This window comes from Lottia gigantea (genome assembly GCF_000327385.1).
Source record: "Lottia gigantea unplaced genomic scaffold LOTGIsca_29, whole genome shotgun sequence".
NCBI lineage: Eukaryota > Metazoa > Mollusca > Gastropoda > Lottiidae > Lottia > Lottia gigantea.
This window is the reverse complement of record NW_008708943.1, coordinates 2063976-2086036: the sequence shown is the minus strand read 5'-3', so window position 1 is coordinate 2086036 and position 22061 is coordinate 2063976. Positions and strand designations below refer to the sequence as shown.

At 33.2% G+C, this 22061-nt stretch overlaps 3 protein-coding genes across 3 annotated transcripts; 2 read left to right on the top strand and 1 right to left on the bottom strand.

Moving 5' to 3' along the window:
- Nucleotides 1–3495: 3495 nt before the first annotated feature.
- LOTGIDRAFT_232526 (hypothetical protein) lies at nucleotides 3496–8315 on the top strand. The gene is made up of 8 exons (XM_009056883.1): nucleotides 3496–3549; nucleotides 4043–4208; nucleotides 4537–4625; nucleotides 4923–5044; nucleotides 5370–5483; nucleotides 6007–6149; nucleotides 6442–6592; nucleotides 7048–8315. The coding sequence occupies exons 1-8, from the start codon at nucleotides 3516–3518 to the stop codon at nucleotides 7141–7143; spliced, it is 915 nt and encodes a 304-aa protein (XP_009055131.1). The 5' UTR covers nucleotides 3496–3515; the 3' UTR covers nucleotides 7144–8315.
- A 2016-nt stretch (nucleotides 8316–10331) lies between these two features.
- Nucleotides 10332–11663, bottom strand: LOTGIDRAFT_73790 (hypothetical protein; the record flags this gene model as incomplete). Its single annotated transcript, XM_009056714.1, has 2 exons — nucleotides 10332–10423; nucleotides 10610–11663. Coding segments are annotated over 2 exons (1146 nt in total), but the record flags the coding sequence as incomplete, so codon positions are not given.
- Nucleotides 11664–14517: 2854 nt separating this feature from the next.
- On the top strand, nucleotides 14518–17592 carry LOTGIDRAFT_161510 (hypothetical protein; the record flags this gene model as incomplete). Its single annotated transcript, XM_009056882.1, has 2 exons — nucleotides 14518–16038; nucleotides 17011–17592. 2 exons carry the CDS (start codon nucleotides 14518–14520, stop codon nucleotides 17590–17592), a joined length of 2103 nt encoding a protein of 700 aa, XP_009055130.1.
- Between the last annotated feature and the right edge of the window lie 4469 nt (nucleotides 17593–22061).

Here is a 22061-nt window from a genome sequence, read left to right as displayed (position 1 = left end):
ACTTTTTGTAAATTATTTAGGGAAGAGATGTTTCTTAGATTTTGCAATTGCAATGTTTTTTGCAATTTTTCCACATATATACATCATGGGATTTGCAATTTCAAATCTGTAACTATTTGTATTTAATGTTAGAAAGATACCTTGTTACTGTTAGTGTATTCATATATTTTCATTAAAACCAATTTTAGAGTCAAATATTTAATACTTAATGGGTACCTCAATTTCACAAAATATTAATTTTCAATCAATCTTAACCTTAAGGAAAATTCAGACCCTGAAATGAGTTTGTAATAAAATTCAAATATATCAGAACTTGATACAATTAATTTAAGTCATTTAATCAATATTAAACTCATATGACACCCAAATATCTAAAAAGCTCATTCAAATCATGTCATAAAGAACCAGTGTATTATTAATTATAGTCACTCTTGTTCTCAGTTTTTATTATTATTGTGATAAAATACCAGATATTATATAAACAAGGGCAATCATCTATTCAAATCTTGTACATAAATTCAAATTTCATCAATTTTTCACCCAATAGCAATAAAATGTAGATACAATGCTACTCAACTGTTGATTATTAATATTACCATTTAAATCATAATTATTATATACATTTAATACATAGGCTATAGGCTATTCTCAGCAGAATTTATTTTCTGTCACGATTTGATAACAGTATGGTCTTCAGAAATGTCCCACTTACTTCTAAAACCTGTTTAGTTTGACACTAATACAATAATTTTTGTGCTGGGAGATATTAGCAAGGCAGGGCGTCATTTTAATGCATCACGTTTTTGATCAAGAAATTTATTTTGAAAATTACAATACAAACAAGATATTCATTGGTTATTCATTTAATTTTCACCCAACTGTAAACCATGTCATAGATTTAAACTTTTCTACTAGTGCTGCACAAGAAATCCAAAATTTTCTAAAAAGCAATCAGATTTGGATTTAAGGTTTTTAATTGGTTATTTGTGAAGCAATCATCCAATCAAGTTAAAGAATTTCCATTCTAATTAAGTGCTTCTTAACACGTCTCAACATCTTTGTGCTAATATTTTATATTTTTCATTACTTTTTTACAAATTTGTGATTTGATTCCTTGATATTTTTTACTCGCTAAATATCTGCTGAAGTTTTAATGCAAGTGGTGAAAAGGTGCTATGAGAAACAGGTCTCAATGAAATTAAAATTTGGCAACTTGTAAAAGATTTTCTTTTTCATTGAAGGCAATCCATGAAAATTGATCAAAGAATACTATTGCAAAATTAAAACGTTGCAGTCAATAATTCTCATAATATATATGCTAATTAGCAAGTCATTATGTAAACTATCACATTTTCGTGTTCAATGGAAAAACAGAATTAGATCTATGGTTTATTAAATCTTATGCTGCAAGTTTTTTTGAAAACTAAACTTTTGAAACTATAATTGTAAAAAGGAAAATATCCATTTTGAATTGGTCCAGCAAATATTAAATTTCTTGATGTTATTATCAATTTGGCCAGGAGCCATTTTTTATTCTATTTTATCTTCTATTTTATTGAATTAATTGTATACTAAACTTTTACAATTTTCCTCTTCTTCCATTCTATTTTTTCAATTTTTCTTCAAACTTTTATAAATTATTACATTAATTCTGTTTCTTTTTTCAAATTTCTGACTTTTAATGTCATTAAATGAATGAATGACTTAATTTGCATAAATTACATCATTGCAGAACTTGAGGTCCTATAATTTATGAGATATCAATTATATTTCGGTATTTTTGCAGATCGTCGGTTTTCAAGTTTATTATATTTCCTGCATCTTATCTTATCTTATCTTTGTTTACTAACATTATATATCTCATCAATATATTCACATTCAAATGGTTCGAACTGTGAAGGAAAGATATAAATATTTGAGCCTACTTAAGCTTCTGTTTAGAAAGTTAAAATCTGAATCCAATCAGTAGAATGGTTTGTATGTGAATAGAATAACACTGGGTCTTACTGAACATGATGAACATCTTCTAAAAGATGAAAACAAAGGCATTTTTGAAATTGTTTGAAATTTGGCAATCCTATCATAGGTATGCACAAATAAAGCAGAAAAATTCAAAAGAGAGTCTAAATATTCCAGTATTCAAATTTCTTATCAAGTTCAGCATAGATCCAGCCTTAATGTATAAAAAGATAGATTTTATCGTGTAATTTATACAGTGTGTTCATTATATTGCATATTATCATATAATCATCTTATTTTGGAGAGTTCATTATCTTATATTACTATTGTCTGTTTATCAGAATTGTAAGGATTAGTGTTTACTAGCACTATGACCAATTCTCAAGAGGTTTTCTACCCTACATGTCTGAATCTGAAAAGTACAAATAGAAACTGTAAATGTTCAAGATACACCTCAAGATATCATTAGCTCTAGAATGTACACTATCTTGTTACTTTACTAAAGCCAAAAACTATTTGATTTTATACTTTCATTTGAGAAAAAAATTTATAACAAAATAATCTCAAGATTATTATGTAATATACGGTAATACTAATTACTAAATTGATACAGCAGTAAATGGACAAGATGATATTTATAAGTTTTCTGTGTGCGAAGCTTGGCTTGTTTCTTATTTTAAGATGTTATTTCTAATTTGAAAATACCCAACCATATATGTTGTTTCAAGATCTCTGTGTGCCAAGCATCAATTACTTGTTGTTTGTTTTTTATTTTTGTTTATTTGTGGTATATATTATTGTCTGGTAACTATGGCAAAAGTTGCCTTGGTAACAGAATCTTCAGTGACATGAATCATTGTTGAGGAATTCAGCATTTTAATTATTATCAATAATAATGATAATAAGGCTACAGCCTATTGCTGATGTGTTGTCCTAGAACCAGTTGCCATAGTTACCAGACACTGACTTAGTTTAATATTCTAATGCTATAAATAGTGTTGTCATGGTATTTTCAGTACATAGAAACTTGTATATAAACCATTTTCACCTCAATAAAATTAAATATACTTAAATACCTGAAGTCTTTATTTTGATAAAAAAAAAATTGATTTTTACCAGTTGGTTTGCCCGCTGTATGCCCAATTGAAAATTGACCAGAAGAACATAATCATGATATTAGTCTTTCAAAGGGGTTTCATGTTGCCAAAAAGCAAGGAAAAATTGTTACCAAAATGCAAGAATTCACGATTTCTAACAAGAACATCTGATCCATGAAAAATTTACATAGCCTACTTATTTTATTGGCAAAAATGAGAATTAATAAGTGAGATTTTGTCACTGATGATGTAATCTAAAGTCATCTGTGTAACTGAACTTTTCTGCGTACCTCCTAAAATGAAAGTAGAAATTTGACCTTTTACCCAATAAATTGAGTTGTGTAATCAGCTTCTGTATTGGATGTTAAAAATAGAACAACCAATCAGAAGTATCGTGACAATAAATCAGGAAAAGATAACTCTTTATCACAACTTGTCTGCTGGTGTAAACAAACAAGAATGTTCACCACCAAAGTTGCTGGAATTCTAAAAGGTAAAATTGCCTTTTCACTATCCATTTTTCATTTACTTTCGTGTGAGAATTGTTCAACAGCTTATTTGCATCGAATACAATAACTTTTGACGGAGAAATTCATTCAAACATTTCATGTTTGACAAGCAACTTGATAAGGGTTTCTGCAAGGTACAAAATCAAATTTCAACAGGTTCAAAGTCCAAAACATTTATGACATGAACGTTCTTTCAAAGAATCATATTTATTATCTAAGTGTGTTGAATCTAAGTTAAAGTACCTAAATTTGGAAAGTTAATTAATGTCATCAAAACTGGCCTTGATTAATTTGTCCCTGAAAATTTGACTACTCAACATTGTTCAGTGGAAATTTAATATTAAAATCTACTGACAAAGGCGCACTTCAACATTACAACAGTACCGGTAAGTGTTGTCTGTCTGTAGTCTGTCACTCATCTTAATCTGAGCATATGACACAAAAGATACATGCTTTATACTTAATTTGATTTTCAAGGTCTCACGAAACCATCAGTTTTAAAAATGACATCCAGAATGTGTAGTACTGCAACATCCACCTATAATTTTGAAACGTTGAAAGTTACACAACCGCGAGAATTTGTGTTACAAGTAGAGATCAACCGGCCTGAAAAACGTAATGCCATGAATCAAGCTTTCTGGAGGTAAATATTCATACATGTAATATGAGACAATCAATTTGGATTTTGGTTTAATATTTTGATTTTAGTGCATTCTTGGAATACAGCTGTGATCAGTTTAAAAAAGCAATAACAATTTATACTGAGAGTATGAACTTGCATTGAAGTTACAAGCCACTGGGGTTGGTAATGTTTAAAACTTGATAAAAAATTGCAGTGTTTGCATCAAAATAAACTAATAGTATCCTTTGATAATGAGTTGATCACTGATCATTACAAATTGTCGAACTTATTTTGATTGCAATTTGTTCTTATTTGATGAAATATTAAAGATAATGGTATTTATTTTAAGAGAAATGGTAGAATGTTTTAATCAGATATCAGATGACAGTGATTGTCGCGCTGTTATATTTACTGGCTCTGGTAAAATATTTACAGCTGGTAGGTAAAATACATTTTCTTAGTCAAACACCATGGGATTGGATTAAATTTCTTCCTCAGTGTTCTGCTGTTTTCAACAAAGCCTTGTTTAAATAACAACACATATAAGGAATTCATTGAGTGCAAAGTGCTGATGATTGAATCTTGCAATGTATCCTACTAGCCAGTTCTCAGTTTAGATTATAATCATGTTGCATAGCTATTTTATATGAGTTTGAAATTGATTTAGAAACTTTACTTTCACATCAGGAATTTCCATGCCCTTTTAAACAAGAAGTTGTATTTCTTCATCTGTAGGTTTGGATTTGATGGATATGGACAATGCCTTCATGCAGTCTGATTTAGATGTGGGTAGAAAAGCCATGAAGTTAAGAAAACTTATCAGGTCTTATCAGGAATCTTTTACCGCTATTGAAAAGGTTTGTTTATGTCAGCTTAGAATAAGAACATACTTCCAAGACTATTGCTGTTGAAGTTTTACAGTAGTCACTACATTCCATGACTGTTGATCCAATCAATTGGTCAAATACAAGATAAAATGTAGTCTGGTCTGTATCTTTTAGACTGACAACATGATACAATGTGAATGATGGACAGCACAATTAGTCTGCCATTTATGCTTGAATTTCATTAATTTGCAGAACCTTCTCAAGTTCTCTTTCTCGTCCTATCTAAAAGACTTGATTCAATCATTTCTCAGATTCCTTTATCAGCAATTTGTCTGATATTCATTTAATGTTCCAGTGTCCGAAACCAGTAATAGCCTGTGTACACAGTGCCTGTGTTGGTGGAGGTATTGATTTAATAGCAGCCTGTGATATGAGATATTCTTCATCAGATGCATGGTTCTGTGTCAAGGTGAGTACAAAATTGTATATTTTAATTTGTAGTGTATGCCAGTCTGTCTGGTGATTCAGCTTTGTATTTGATTTGGTTTGAATTAATTTTTGAAGGTGAAATTATTTGCAAAAACACTTAGCCAAAACATTATCTTCAAGTTTAGTAGATAAAAAGATTGTGATATCTTGATAAAGACCAGCTCAAATAAAGTTAGTAATTGTAATCCATAAGAATTGTTTTATTATTTCCAACACCTTTACTAAATGCCATTAAAAGATTATCTTATGGATATGTTGAACTCTGTTTTATGCTTTGGCAAGGAATTTGAAAGTTGCTGGTATTTCAAAGTTGTTCAACCGAGTTTCAATTTTGTGAAAGATGTAGTGTTATTTGTCTTATTACAAAGTACAAAGATGTTTTTTTATCTATGTCAATTTTAGGTCAAATTATTGTCCTAAATTGAAAAGTGTTATAGTTTTTCGTGGCCACCCGATATATCTTTTAACTCTAGATTTGATAACAATTTCATATTGATTAACAGGAAGTAGATATTGGTCTAGCAGCTGATGTTGGTACATTACAAAGATTACCTAAAATAATAGGAAATGACAGTATCGCTAGAGAACTGGCCTATACAGCCAGAAAATTCTTTGCTGATGAAGCCAAACAGATTGGACTCATAGGGTAGGAAACTCTCTTTCAGTATTAACACCAAAAAGCATAAGATTTTTAAAACCGGTTTGAGTTCTTTCAATCAATACATTTCAGAAAATTCAATTATTGAGTGTTGAGTTGTAAGGATGAAAGATTTGATGTTGGTTGATGCAATTATTGTTTTTTTCCAAAACAATTAATATTTGGAGGACGTAATATGGTTATTTAATTTACTTGAATGAACCAACCAAAAAATATAAATACTGGTCTACCAAAAACCTTAATTACTGTGCCTGTTTATAAGTATTATTTTGAATTTCAGGAGAATATTTGAGAATAAAGAAACAATGATACAAGGTGCATTAGATACAGCTAGTTTAATAGCCAGTAAAAGTCCTATAGCTGTACAGGGTACTAAAGTGTGTTTAGTCTATGCTAGAGATCATGGTGTCAGTGAGGGACTGGATCAAATGGTAACTACTGATTACAATTTTTCTTAATAAGAAATGGGGTTGAGGATCATTCCATGTCAAATCACCCAATGAGGTAAACCCCCTTTTTTTGGGTGATTTGACACGGAATGACCCTGGGATAAAATTCGGAATAGCTTCTGGTCAGTGGGTGGGCCTTGTATTCCATGATTAAATATTCCAAGATTCTATTTTTACACCATTCTGGTTTCATACCCATACTTCAATATTGTAGTATATTTACTACATAATAGAGTTCATTATTTTAAGGATGGACAGACATCATAACCAAACCTCGCTAGTCAAGCTATGTTATTGAAGTGAAGTGCACATGCAATACGAATAAAGTATAACAAGTGGTTTGCCCACGTATGGTACAAAACATAACCAGTTTATGAAGTGTAACCATTATCATTATTACAAATATGTGGTTGATTGATGGTATTATGTCTTTGCAGGTAACATGGAACCAGAATATGTTACAGTCAGAAGATTTGATGAAGGCTATGGTGGCAGGAATGGATAAAAAGGCACCAGTTTTCTCAAAACTATAACGCCCCTATCAACTTAGGGTAATCAATAAATACAAACTAATTAACAGAGTGGCTCAAAGCAAATTATTCCAGTCAATTGTGGACGTACAAAGTTTCCTTATGCCTAGTTCACACCAACAGCGAATGCCGCGCTTTAAATCGGCAAGCAAAGCGCCATCATTTTTTTTTACTTTTCAAAAAATATCACGATCTCCTAAGTAATGTTACGCTCTGATAAGCTCTGATACGAATTGGTTACGATTTGGGGACGAATTATTTCCCAATTTGATCAGGCCTTGTTACGCTATAAATCACGCTTTGATAAGCTTTATTAAGCTTTGATGCTTTTAATCACGCTCTGATACGATTATCAAGCTCTGTTGTGCTTAGTTAAGCTCTGTAATGCATTGGAAAATTTCGAGATCGCCGATTTCATGCCACTTTTGATCAAGTGGTGACAGATCGTGAAGACTGGGGTCCCAGCTTTGAATAAAGATCTGTTAAGCTTTCCTAAGCTTTGAGTCAAGCTTTGCTGAACTTTGTTACGCTTTGTTAAGCTTTGATACGTTCTCGACGCTTTAATCAATTCTTGACAGAGCGCCCAAAATTATTAAACAGTTTAAAAAATTTTGGCGCTCTTGCCGAATATCCAGCTTTGCTCAAAGCTTTCCAACGATCTATTACGACCCTGGCGCTTTAGTCGAGCTTTGTTACGCTTTGGTACCGCTTTGAATGCCGCTTTAAAGCGCCATCAAAGCGCCGTTGGTGTGAACTGAGCATTATGAATTTTTGCAGATGTTCTTGGACAGGAATCCATCTTTTATACACCAACAGTATGTGATTGACTTGTAAAGTGAGCATATTAAAGGTTTATAGTTTTGGTAAATATAAACAAAACTTAGGGCTGTATGCAGCGCTCTTTCCTTGACTAAAGTTGAACTTTACAAAGTTAGGATTAAGGCTTTTATTTTCTACACTTGATAGTCAAATTTAAGCATGACTTTCGTAAAGATTGACCGGTGCATAGCTAAAGTTCGACTTAAGTCTAACTTTAGTCAAAGTTTAGGTAAAGTACGAGCGCTGCATATGGCCCTAAGTATATGATGTATAGTTGAGAAATTAAATCTTCTCAACTATTTATATATATATGTTAAAATAAAAACACTGTTTCAATAAATAATGATATATTTGTTAATATTAGGATTTTTTCATTTATATCTTTTACATAGTAACTAAATTCTTTCTATCATATTTTTAACAGAGTTTAAGCACTGCCCAGATACATACTTTTAGATACATGATAAAAAGAGGATTTGCAGCAATATAATTTGCTCTTATTTAAATGGTCACAACCATGATATAGGACTTTCACTTTTCAATTTCCAAGCACGATTAAATTACAATAACTCTAATTATTGTTTGCAATTATTCTTATAATATTTTACCTTTGGAGCATTTTCTCCTTAATAATTTTTCATTCGCACATTTTTTAATACCTGATAATTAGAAGTACAGCATCTGATATCCACATATACTAATATAGAGGGAAATGCCTCAAAAAATTTAATACATCGGAAAGGTCAAAGACAAACTTCCATTAAATAACTATCAAACAAAACTTAAAAATTCAAAATAAAAATTGTGGCAATAAATAAATAATACAAAATCCCTGGAATTACCTTCAATATTATTGGAATAAAGAAACAAATAAATAAACAATGTGTCAAAAAAGACAGCCACAAAAATAGGTAAATCCCTTATCAAAATGACTAGCCCAGCCCTGCTGGAATATTTTATTGATACAAGCAGAATACATAATATATAGTTTCAGAACATAAAGGCTAAATCAAAACGATAATGGATGATAATAAATGAACTTCAGTCTGACATTATAACAAAATATCAAATAAAGGAACAAAATTTTATGGTTATTTTCACCTGATGATGGCAATGTAGATTGTTAAATCGCCAGGTAAACAATAAAACCAAGGAGTAGTATAACATAAAACTGTTATTTAATGGGATCTCTATCCCTAAATGCCACAGGATTATAACAAAATAAATTCTTAAAGAAAACCCTGGATTATTGTACCACATTATATTTCTAATCTACTGCTTAAAACAACAAATCCTGACAGTCTAATGGCAATATACTTTGGTCAATAAATAATTTTGAATAACTAAAAATATACAATGAAATGAAACTGATATGTAAAATTTAATATGCTAAGAAAGTTTTGAGTAACATCTGCTATGTAATTATAAAATCTACTTTGTTCCCTGGAATGTTTTTTTCAATTACATATTTCAATTATCAATCATAAATCCAGTATTAACAAAAGGCACAATAATTATTTTAGTTGCCATTTAAAAATTGAAGAGGCTATATGATCACCATACCTGGACTATAACTGGAGTACTGTCAATATGTGTAATTTTAATAGTAAACTGTAATGGATTTCAGGTAATCTTTATTATAGGAGGGACTGATTGAGCCATAACATGCTAAAATAGAGCAAACGGGACATATAGGCCGAAACATCTTCCTCCATTCCAGCAGTTGACAGCTATTTTGACAGTTAGTATTGGCGGTCTTTTCCAGTCAATAACTGTCAAAATAGCTATCAGAGGCTGGGATAGAGACAGATGTTTTGAACTAATAGGACATGTGCTCTTAAAATAGTAAGAGTTGGTGCATCATGTGATACACATACCAATATTGATGATTTCATTGCCAATCTCTTTCAAAGAATCTGATGAAAACACAGCTCAAAATAGTAGGCCAAGTAACTCGTAACAAGTAGGGCCTACAGTTATATTTATTTGAGTTACTTCACCAAATGGGTAACCAAAGGAACAGAATTTGAACGTGATAATCATTCAGGTTTATGAACAGTAACACAGGCATGATTGGACATGGATACTCGTAACGGAGGCATCATACTCCACCCTTCTTCAGGCTTGCTCAGGTCAAAATAATGAACCATGTCATGTGACTGAAAGGGAACTTCCAAACCGCCTGTACATACTAGTTTATTATCAATCACTGTTGATCCAGCAAAACGATGGTAACCATGACATTGGATTAGACTGGATAATGTCTTGGTTACCGGGTTGTAAATTTTTATATACTTTCCTCGATTGTCGTCAATACAAATCAGGAAGCCATTAACTGCCAAACAGTCTACACCTGTCACACGTAAATTTTCGCTTTGTATGTGTCTACTCAGGGCAGATAACTCATGCCAAGAGTTATCTTCAGGATCATAATATTGAGCATCTTCATAATTATTAATTCTTACTTCCTTATTTGGCTTTTTTTGACTGTACATTCCACCCAATAGAAACAGACGTCCATCTAAAGGAACTAATGCTGAATTTCCTACACCATCAACTCCACGAATAGAGGTCAATCGAGTCCACTGTTGAGTTTCAAGGTCATATGATTCACAGTCACCACGCAAACATGACCCAACCTGACCTCTACCCCCGACAACAAAAACTGAGTTAAGAAATCCACTGGTAGCGTGATTAAACCTTGCAAAATTCATAGGAAATATTTCTTTCCATTTGGATAATTTGACGTTAAATTCCCAGCATTCATTGTAGACAATTTTATTAGTATCGAACAGAGGCACTTCATTGCCTACGCCACCTGTGATATATATGTTGTTATTGACAACAGCAACTCCATATAACTGTCGATGATCAAAAGGAAAACTTGTTAGAGTATCCCAACATTTGTAGTCTTGATTATACCAGATAATATCAGATTTAACACTATTACGTGGATGGAGAGGATTTGTATCACGGCTAACCAGTACTATCACTTTATTCAATCGTGGCTTTATTTTCACATCCTTTTCAAATTCCACACTTGACAGAATCTTATGATCCAAAGATGATAAGGTTGAGTGTTCTATGCGCACACATTTGATCAGATCTTGCAGGTGCTTTTTACGTTCAGAATGATATGATACCCATTTATCAATAACAGACAATAAGTCAATCTCAAGAAAAACTTTGAGAAAGTCACTAGATAATATTTTCAATAAACATGCATACGTAATTTCACAGAAATCTTCTGACTGGGAGACGGCATCAAAATTTTCCAAAATGAAATTCCACGTCTGCTCTGCTAAATGATGTAAAGAATAACAATCGGCCATTTGAAAGGCTTTAAGGCAATTTTCACTGTTGATATGTTGCAATAAAAACCCGCTACATGATTTAACAATACTTCTAAAACCCAGAAAATCAGCACACTGTAATATTTCTACTACCGTATCAGCAGTTATGGTTAACTGAGCTGTATAAATATAATTCAATAATTCATTAAAAGCAACAGCACTGAAATCTCCTATTTCTATCAAATTATTTGGCTCTTCTTTATGTTCCGAGAAAGAAAATGACGATTTGAAATAGGGACAGGAAGCATCCAGAAGAATTTTATGACAATGGAAAATTTGATCCTGGACTTTAATCCTGACATCTGTATAAAGGTTCCGACTGCGACACTGATTAAAATGTTCCAAGATGGAGGAATATAGATTGTAGTTTTGATAAACATATTGATGTGTTCGATGTTCATCTAAAATATTATTCTCGTCCCCAGACATAATTCTGGAGCTCTTATCTGACGAATATCTAGAAAAAAGAATAAATAGATCAATCCAGATTCTAATACAAAGTTCAAGGATTTTCTTGAAGATATATATACCATACTCAATAATCATTCATCTTAACAATCGATACAAAATCATAGGTATTACTTTGCCACAGAATGAAAATCTTAAATCAGGTTTGTCTTTAATAAACCCAAATTCCAAAGTCCTTTGACCAATACTATTGAACATTTGTGCTAAAACACTTACAATTGGGTTTATGCGAATCATTGGGTAGGGGGTCTGTGTAGGGGCCACTGAATTATCATGGGGGTCTCACAGGCAAATCTATTCATATGTAATGTGATTTGAAATTGAAATGGGGTCGGGGGCTAAAGCTGTGCCAGTCTAAATTTTGGTAGGCCATGCTGCCTCCAAATTAACTATCTGAATAACTTTGAATAGTAACCTTAAACGCACTTCCGTTAGAACACTGGTATATATATATAATCCATTTATATAGATAGTAAATTATTTATCTGATGGTGCTCCTTTTAAACCCCACCTGAGATGATAGTTAAAATTTACCTTTAGATTCAGATTACTTGTATTTCATCCTTACATTAGCTGGACTGTGATGTACAGTAGCACCAGAAACCATCATCAGAAACCATGTATATTGCTATCAAACTTGCAACATAGAATGACATAGTTCATAATATAGTTCAAATTACAGCACAAATAGAGACACTGAAATATATAATGAATACTTTCAAGAACGAAGACACACACAACAATGAAACTTTAATTGAAATATAATGCTTATGTAGGATAGCAAGAATGTTGTTAGTTTTTATTGTCCATTACTTCAATAGCTTGTGCCCCCCATGACCTTTTAAGTCAGGTCGTCAACTAACAGTGAAGTCAATCTAGTTGTTTATCAAAAGCAATGTTTACAATTGAACTATGGTGTAAATTTCTAACAAGGAAAAGTTACAGGTAGGTCTATACAGATTGTTTTGTTTCAATGAAAGAATGATTCATGTGATTCATGTTGGGTTCCAAAGTTTTTTTACATCGTCCTGTAAGCTTAAAAAATGTGTTTAACCTAATAAAATACTGGTATAAGCTTAGATCTATTACACCACAATCACTTCAGTGACTGAAGGCTAGACAGCGTGTCCTTGTATATTGGACCTAATTCTGACCAATGTAAATTTACTCTCTGACTTCTCTGTTTTCTGACTTAAATTTTGGAAATCATTTCCACATGAATTGAAATATCAATTACAAATTACTACTAAGAGTTCTGGATTGATGAAAATGTCAACCACTAGAAAAGTTATCATTTGTAAACATGATTTTACAGTTGGGAATTTTTAATTCTTACATGAACTTTCTGGTATCTATTTAAAACGTAAGACATTCTAAGACAATTGGTATAAACTTGAAAATTATATCTATTCTATTCTATGAAATTTAGCTCTCTTAACAAAATACTATCGTCATCAATTTGAATCGAGCTAAATCGAGTGAAGTTAATAAGAACTTCCGTTAACAAAGCTGTCAAAGCAATATGAATTACTAAGGGAAAAGGAAACCAGAGCTTCAAAGCACAGATTTGGGGTCTAAAAACATAATTTTTCGCGTACTAAATTATTCAGCTACCCTTGGTTCTGTCAGAAGTAAATGAATCAAAACAAACCTCACTGCTTTACTTGCAGTTTGAAGAGTTCCGTCCCTTGATGAGTGCGTATAGAACAATTTATTTGATTCGTCAGTTTATTTCCACGAACCAATCAGAGACTTCGATAGAAACTCACGTGTTCAGTCGAATACTTCTAAAAGAATTGGACCGTTGAATGGAATTTCAATGTGCTTTTAAGTAAAATTATTAATGAATTCTGCATTATTTTGTAACCTATTATTATGTAAATCAAATAATACTTGTTCACGTTTTTTTCAAGCAGGTAGGCAATGATCAAAACAGCACGCTTGGCTATGTCGCTCCGATGGGTTTTTGTTTTGAAGGTTTTGAGTAAGTCACGATGTTGGCATACAGAATTTCATAGAAAAACTTTTGTTGCTGAATTGGAATTTGTCTGGAATAACTGAATTAGCATTATTGAAATCAGATTCTTTACATAAAAGCTTTTTTGAGTGAATGTCTTTATGTTCTGTATTTCTGTAGGTTTTGTATTTTTTGGCCTACTGGTGTGAGGCTTGAGGCTTAATTAAGTTTAAGCTTTAGTTTCAAGTAGGGTACCGGTACATGAAAGAGGCCTAATTTACTGTTAACTAAGCTTATATTTCACTTTTTAAATAAAAGGAAGAAGACACATTTAAAGGGACAGGTTCGCCATCCGTTTAGCCAATTGTACCGGAAAGGCTACTTGAGTCTCAGTAAAACAGTAAATTTTGAGCTAAGCTAATCAGTAGGCCTAATATTGTTCACAGCTCACTCAATCCATGTGTCATCTGAATTATCTGCGTTTGAATATTAAAATTATGCGATTTTGATGCGTTCTCAATTCTCAAAACAATATACATTCAAAACCCATCTCATGCCCTGAAATTGAAAATGGCAAATCTGTCCCTTTAAGAGGGACTATATAGCTTTCGTCGTCAAGGTGAAATGATTTTTCCTGACGGCGACGAAAGATCATAGAATTGAATACTTACTAAGTTTATTTCTTATATTAAATATGAACACAGAGTGATACGGCATTACATTACATTCTAGAATTTCAGATGTCACCTTTTGACTTTTTTACTTTCAGGAATAGGCACAATGTCAGGCTACAGACATCATAGAGGTCAAGGGTACAGAGGCCGTGGTGGAAGAGGTCGTTACTATGGAGATGGTGGTAGAAGAGATAATGATGACGGGAGAGGTTATAATAATGGCAGAGATCATTCTCCTGGTGATAGATATGAAGACAGTGGGGACTCATTTCGTGGGAAAAGTGGGCGTGGTAGAGGTGGAAGACCCCCACCAGGATTAAAAGGAAGGGAAATAGGAATGTGGTATGCAAGAAAAAGTCAAGCTGCAAAGGACAAAAGAGAGAAACTTGATAGACCAGTTGTCCATGTGAATGCTCAGGAGCAGAGGAAAATTCGAGCTGCTCTAAATGATCTGGATGATGAACCGTCAGATCAAAGTCATCAAACTGGTGGAATGAATCAGCAAGCTACAAGTTATGGTCGTGATTGGTTTGATGAAGATCCTCATCAAGCATCGGCCTCAAATTTTACTTCATCATCATCTTCTGACCCGAGATCTGATCCAACACATATCAGATTTGAAGATGAAAATGACTCAGATGAAGAGTTGGAAATTTCTGGATTCAAGGAATATTTGGAAGTTTCTAAGCTTGAATCTGAAGACTACATTGACTTGACTAAATGTGACGTAAGTGATTGCTCTCAACCTGAGGAAGATTACAGATCTTCCAAACTTGATCAAATTTATAAACAAGATCTTGATGATAAGATGACAAACGAAAAATATATTTCAATGTTGAATTTCCGCAAGAAGCTTCCCGCATATCAAATGAAGGATGAAATTATTCAGACAATTTCAACCAATCAGGTTGTAGTCATCAGTGGTGAAACTGGATGCGGAAAAACAACCCAAGTTCCACAATTTGTTCTGGATAATGCGATAGCTCAGGGGCGTGGTTCACAATGCCATGTTATCTGTACACAGCCCCGAAGAATTAGTGCGATATCTGTATCCCAACGAGTGGCTCAGGAACGAGTTGTCAAATGTGGAGATGGTGATGAGGTCGGCTTTATGATTCGACTTGAAAAGAAACTACCTAGACCTCGTGGATCACTCTTATTTTGCACTACTGGTTGTGTTTTGAAATTTCTAGAATCAGATCCAATGCTTAATCGAGCTACACATATAATCATTGATGAAATTCATGAACGTGATTTACAGTCTGACTTTCTCATGATTATTTTGAAAGATATTTTACCTCACAGACCAGATTTGAAAGTTGTTCTCATGAGTGCTACACTCAATGCTGAGTTATTTTCCCAATATTTTAATGGATCCCCAATGCTGCACATCCCTGGATTTACATATCCTGTTGAGGAGTTTTATTTGGAGGATGTAATGGAGATGATTCAATACCAAGCTGAGAATAAACCTAATTATTTCAAGCCCACAAGATTTCGGCGAAAAGGTCAGGAGGCAGAAAATGAGTACAGGAGAGAGATTGAACGAGAGGAATGGCTTCAGAGTTTACGAGGAAAATATTCCAACAGAACAATTTCTAGTTTGAAACTTGTAGATGATAAAAAGGTGGATTTGAATTTGATTTATGACTTGATTAATCATATTTGTGAAAGTAAACCAGATGGAGCCATTTTGGTTTTTGTACCTGGCTGGTCGGAAATCAGTTCCTTGAATAAACTTTTGATGAATGAGAGGAAATTCTCTGGTGGTGGATTCCGAATAATCCCTCTTCATTCATTGATGCCTACAGCCAGTCAGCAGGAAGTTTTTGACCGACCTCCACCAGGCGTTCGTAAGATTGTCATAGCAACCAACATAGCAGAAACAAGTATCACAATTGATGACATAGTATATGTTATTGACGCTGGTAAAATTAAACTGAAGGACTTTGAGCACGACAAAAACTTAAGTACCCTAGAATCAAAGCAGACATCTCAAGCTAACGCGAAGCAGCGTCGTGGTCGAGCAGGAAGAGTGCAACCAGGCGTGTGTTATAGGCTGTACACAAGTGAAGAGAGCAGCCATATGTTGGATTTCTTCCCGCCAGAAATATTACGGACTCGTCTTGAGGAACTCTGTCTTCAGATTAAAATCTTAAAGCTTGGAAATATTATTCCTTTTATCAGTAAAGCCATGGAACCGCCGTCAATAGCTGCCTTAAACCATGCTATTTCAACTTTACAAGACCTGCATGCTTTGGACCACAATGAAGAATTATTACCCCTAGGACACCACTTAGCAAGGATGCCTGTTGATCCACATATTGGTAAAATGATCTTATTCGGTGCCATGTTTGGATGTCTGGATCCAATATTAACTATCGCTGCTAGTCTTGGCTTTAAAACTGCTTTCCTGACACCTTTGGGAAAAGAAAAGGAGGCCGACCAGGCCAGGCTTGATTTGTCCGAAGATAGTGAGAGTGACCACATTCTTCTGATCAATGCCTTGAATCAATGGGAAATAGCAAGGAATCAAGGAAGGGAAAGACAGTTTTGTCATCTGAACTTTCTGTCATTTAACACTCTGAAATTGCTGAAGGACATGAAGGGACAGCTAGCCACCTTGCTTCAAGAAGTAGGATTCACAAGCAGTAGCAATCCAAAACATCGTGAAGCCAATATGAACTCCGATAATTTGAGTCTTGTGAAAGCCATTATTTGTGCTGGTCTGTATCCGAATGTGGCAATGATTGGAAAAATACCCAAATCTAAATTCAAGACTGTTAAACTGAACCTCAAGCATGGTCAAAAGGCAGCCATGCATCCATCGTCAGTGAATGCTTATTCCCAATTCTTTGATGAGAAATGGGTCATTTTCCACAAAAAGATGAGAACCTCAGACATCTATATATACGATTGTACCACGATCTCCCCCTACCCATTATTACTGTTTGGTGGAGAGATCAACCTGCTCCAGGATGCTGGTGATTGTGTATCAGTGGATGGTTGGATTATATTTAAGGCTAAACCAGATGTTGCCAACCTGGTGAAGGACCTGAGAGTTCGACTGGATAAAGTCCTTGAACAAAAAATCACAAAACCAGGACCCACTGATTGGACGCATGGTAGTAAGGAAGGGTCCTTGATGAAGCTGATTATTGATCTTATGTCCCAGAAGTAGGAATATAAATTTTAGTTAATTAAAAGATTGTATTTGAAAAGGATGGTACTTAAAATTGCACTTGTTTCAGAGAGAAGATAAGCATGTAAACGTAATGAATAAAAAGTTAAATTTCTTGTTTGAGGTCTATTTGAAGAAATTATTTGATTTTCGTACATTTTTAGTGGTTCTGAATACAATACACATATATTTAAAGCTTAAATCAACCCAACATCTATAACTTTAATACAAGAATATTGTTAAGGTTGTGATGTAGGCATTATTGATACGTTTTTTGCAACGGAACAATCTAGTCAGAGACATGGTTATTAATTCTATAAAGAATAATAGTCTATCTTGAACCTCCTACTTCTAAACTTCGAGACCTTTAAGGTCTTGTTAAAATATCTTCTTTTCTGTTATTTGGTCGCTATTCCTAAAACACGATTTTACGAAGAATCTAGACAGATCATGGATGATAAGATAGTAACTTGCATAAAAAACACTAATCGAAACGTCAAGATATTTATTTTAATGTTATTGATTGCGTCCACCAACTTGTCATCATATGGCATAAGAAGTCTGGTTAGTGGCTCTAACAGATAGAGGACAGGGGCTATGGTACGCTTTTTATAATATTTACCTGTTTTCCAGGTTACGTGCCTGCTGGAAACAGATTTCCAACGACATTCTCAAGCTATAATTGACTGTCAAAAGTCATTTAATTGCATCCTGACTGTATTCGTATTCCTTATTTAATTTTGTACTTTTGCTGAAACTAAAACGTCTTGTATTTTCTCTCGGAAGTATTTTTGATATGTAGATCACAAATAAAGATCAATGCAATGATTGGCTGACTGACTTGTTAAAATATAGACCTTAGCCTATATGAACTTGATAATAACAATTATTTTTGCTCTATTTTGTAATTATGATAGGCCTAACCTATAATAATAATGGGGAAAGTGCGAAATACTTTGTGGATGAATGGACAATGTAATTTTATAATTTCTGTTAAATTGTTGATATTGATTTTATATCGTTGTTAAGTTGAATTTTTTTTTTTTTTTTTTTTGATAAACAATCTTTTCTGTCATTTACTCTTCAATTTTATCCTAACGATTTATCCTAAGCGTGTGATGACTATCGTAAAGGAACCTACAATATTAGCAGCTTTTGCGTTGGTGACGTCACGAAACGCTTAATTCTAGTTGAGTTACAAGAATCACACTCGTTAGAGTGGTGCAGATGGATACTTTCAGAGTCCGTGAAATACATAAATTTTGTAGAAAACCCCCTTAAGAATACGACCATAGACCAACCCATGTGTGCTGGCCAAAACAAACGCTACTAATGTCCATTCTAACCAAACAAAAAAACATCCATTGAGGAAAGCATAGTTCTCTGTATCTACAAGCATCCATGTTAAGATTTTGGTTTCTTTACAAACGTACCCTAAAATATTAGGTTTAAACTGGGACTGGATGCGATTTTGGGTTTTTTGGAGACGTGGCTTACATACTCTTTTCTGCTGATTCCATGAATTCCATGAGTATGTTTAAGAAAATTGAACTTTACCGGTTTTAGAATTAGGCCTAATTTGTAATGTTGTCAATGCATTCATGTTGATGAATTGTTGTTAAATCTTTTTCATTAATATATAAAAACCTTGAATATATCGAACTGGTAGTTTCTCCACAGAACTATATGAAAAAACAATAACAGTGGTATATTCATGTATAACTACTAGACTAGTGAAATATAGATAGGCCGAAAGTGATAAAGTTAATTATATTATAACTATAAAATTGATATTAATTTCACTTTTCTCACTTTTTACCATATATTTTCTCGTAATTCTAACTGAATGGCCGAGGTTGATTAAATAAATAGTGAAACAATCGGGTAAATGAGTCAGAGAAATTTATTGAAATTTAAAAGATCATTTCTGTGTAAATCGTAGCTTTTTTTTAAGCTTAAAAAATATTATGCCCATCAACACGGGATATTGTCATCTAAATATTTGTAACACGTCAACTTAGACTCGTCACTTCCTGGACGTTAGAAACATTCACAGTCATCGATATCATTACGTCATTGGTGATAGATACAATCGAGAATGTCTTATCAAAGCAAAATTTCAGACAACTATACCTTTGAGAGTACAGGTAAACATGCATATTGTAGCAAGCTTAGGATATAACACCAAGCTGCAGTTTCTATTGGATTACATGTATTTGATAAATGCTCTTTCATAAGGGCCATGTACGTACAGCGTAAAGCATCATGTCCAAACCAAAGGGTAACCCCCCATTCGTCATACATCCTCGAGGAAGACCATGTCAAAATCCACATTCGATGATCGTTAGGCATCCATCGGCGTTTATGATGTCAGTTGCCGCGTAAAATGCCCTACCTTACACAGTACCGCACACCATTATGCTTCGTCTATTCCTATCTTCCTGTATATTTCCTTGTATTATTATCTACGTGGGTATGAAAAAGTCAGATGTAAAGAGGAGATGGTTGATTTTCCCCAAGCGTGATATCAAATTTCCAATTACTTTGTAATGTGAGATGATAATGGACAAACGGATTTTAATAAATTTAATGACCTATATTGCATACGATTGCATGCACATAATTGCATAATTGACATAAACTGGTTTTATCGCATCAATTGATCTATTCCAGTTTACTATTCTCTTGTCATTACATTACTTCTTATGGGGGAATTTATATCGAATGTAATAATACAGAGGTTGTTATTGCTTTAGAGATAAAATAATAACAGATTATTATTGAATGGTTAAATTATACAGAGGGCGTTATTTCTTTGGAGTTGAATTATGTTACTGTTTATAGCTAGAAAGTATCGAATGTTTTTTTAATAATAATACGTTATAAGATATAAACTTAGTATTAATAGAAAGTGTCGAATGTTTTGATTATAAAGAGGTTGTTATTAAAGTTAAAATATGAACTTAGTTTCGACGGAAAGTACCGAATGTTTTAATATTACAAATCTGGCTAAGTCTTTTGCGTTCAATTATGAACTGTTTATGACTAGAAAGTATCGAATGTTGTCAGTATACAGAGGTGGTTCCTCTTAAGATTTAAAATATGAACTGATTACATATAGACAGTATCGAATAATGTATTCATGCAACGCGGGGTTTGTAAGTTAAATACGTTAGACAGTATCGAATAACGTATACATGCAATGCAGGGTTTGTAACTTAGTATCGATAGAAAGTATCGAATGTTTTGATTATACCGAGCTGGTTATTTCTTTAGAGTTAAAAAACGAAATGTTCATGACTAGAAAGCATCGAATGTTGTTATCATGCAGCACAAGGTTTGTTTCTACGTTAGAGTTAAAATATGAACAAAATATCGATTGAAAGTATCGAATGTTTTAATAATACAGGGTTTTTACCTGAGTTGCCTACCTGTTAATTAGATATTGTAATCTAAAACAGAACAGTCATGATTCCATGTTGGAAGTAGCATATACAAATTAGAAAGACAGAAACAGAAATTCAGAGAATGCAAGAGAAAAGTGGCACCTGGAATTGATTGACAGAGATGGCTACTGATGTTTAATTTGCTACATTGGATCTGAAATGAAATAGACTGCAATCTCAATCGTAGAGTGGAATCGAGTGACTTGTTGGGGTAAGTTTAGCAATTATAGCTTTTTAGACCATTTTGGTATAACAACGCTATTTTGAGTCAGAAGAAAATGTTAATTGCCCTACAACATAACATGCCCGAATATTTTTTTTACTCGAAAGCATATTGATTTAAATGGGTTTGGGTTCTCAGCCCAGACACCCGCATCCCTCTATGGCTATTGAATGATTTATAGTCTCGCAAGGAATTTGAAGCCCTGGGCAAATATATATAGTCTGTATCTAATTGAACGTTTCTTAAGATTTTTAACAATGAACACATTTTAAAATTTGAGAAGTGTACTATGTTAACGAAAGCCAGACTTGATTGTTCGGAGGGGCAAGTAATATTTGCAGAAGGGAAATTGTGTATGGTGGTATGTTTTCGCCCCAACCCCTGAAGCTATGGGCCTTAGTTCAATAACACTTGTTCAGTGAAGACTTTAAGTAGTAAGTCATGTATTTCGGTACTTAAAAGTCAAGCCTTACTAACCAAAACATGATCTACATCTTAACTCTGATATGAAAGCAAATTTAAACATTTATATACATCACTTTTTGTGGGCATTGTGGTATATTTTGTAAAATCTATTTTACTTACATGCTCCATATGACACCCTTACTCATTAACTATCAAAAGTCGGATAGATTGAACAATTTGTCTTCTAAATATCTCTTTAAAATCAGAATCCTGGGCTGTCTCAGATATTATGGGATTTAAAATGTACTTATGTTTGGAACTTGAAAACAAAAGGGTATAAATTCGTATGTATGTTTTCTTTGTTCTAACAAGAAGTAAATTGTTAACTCAAGTTT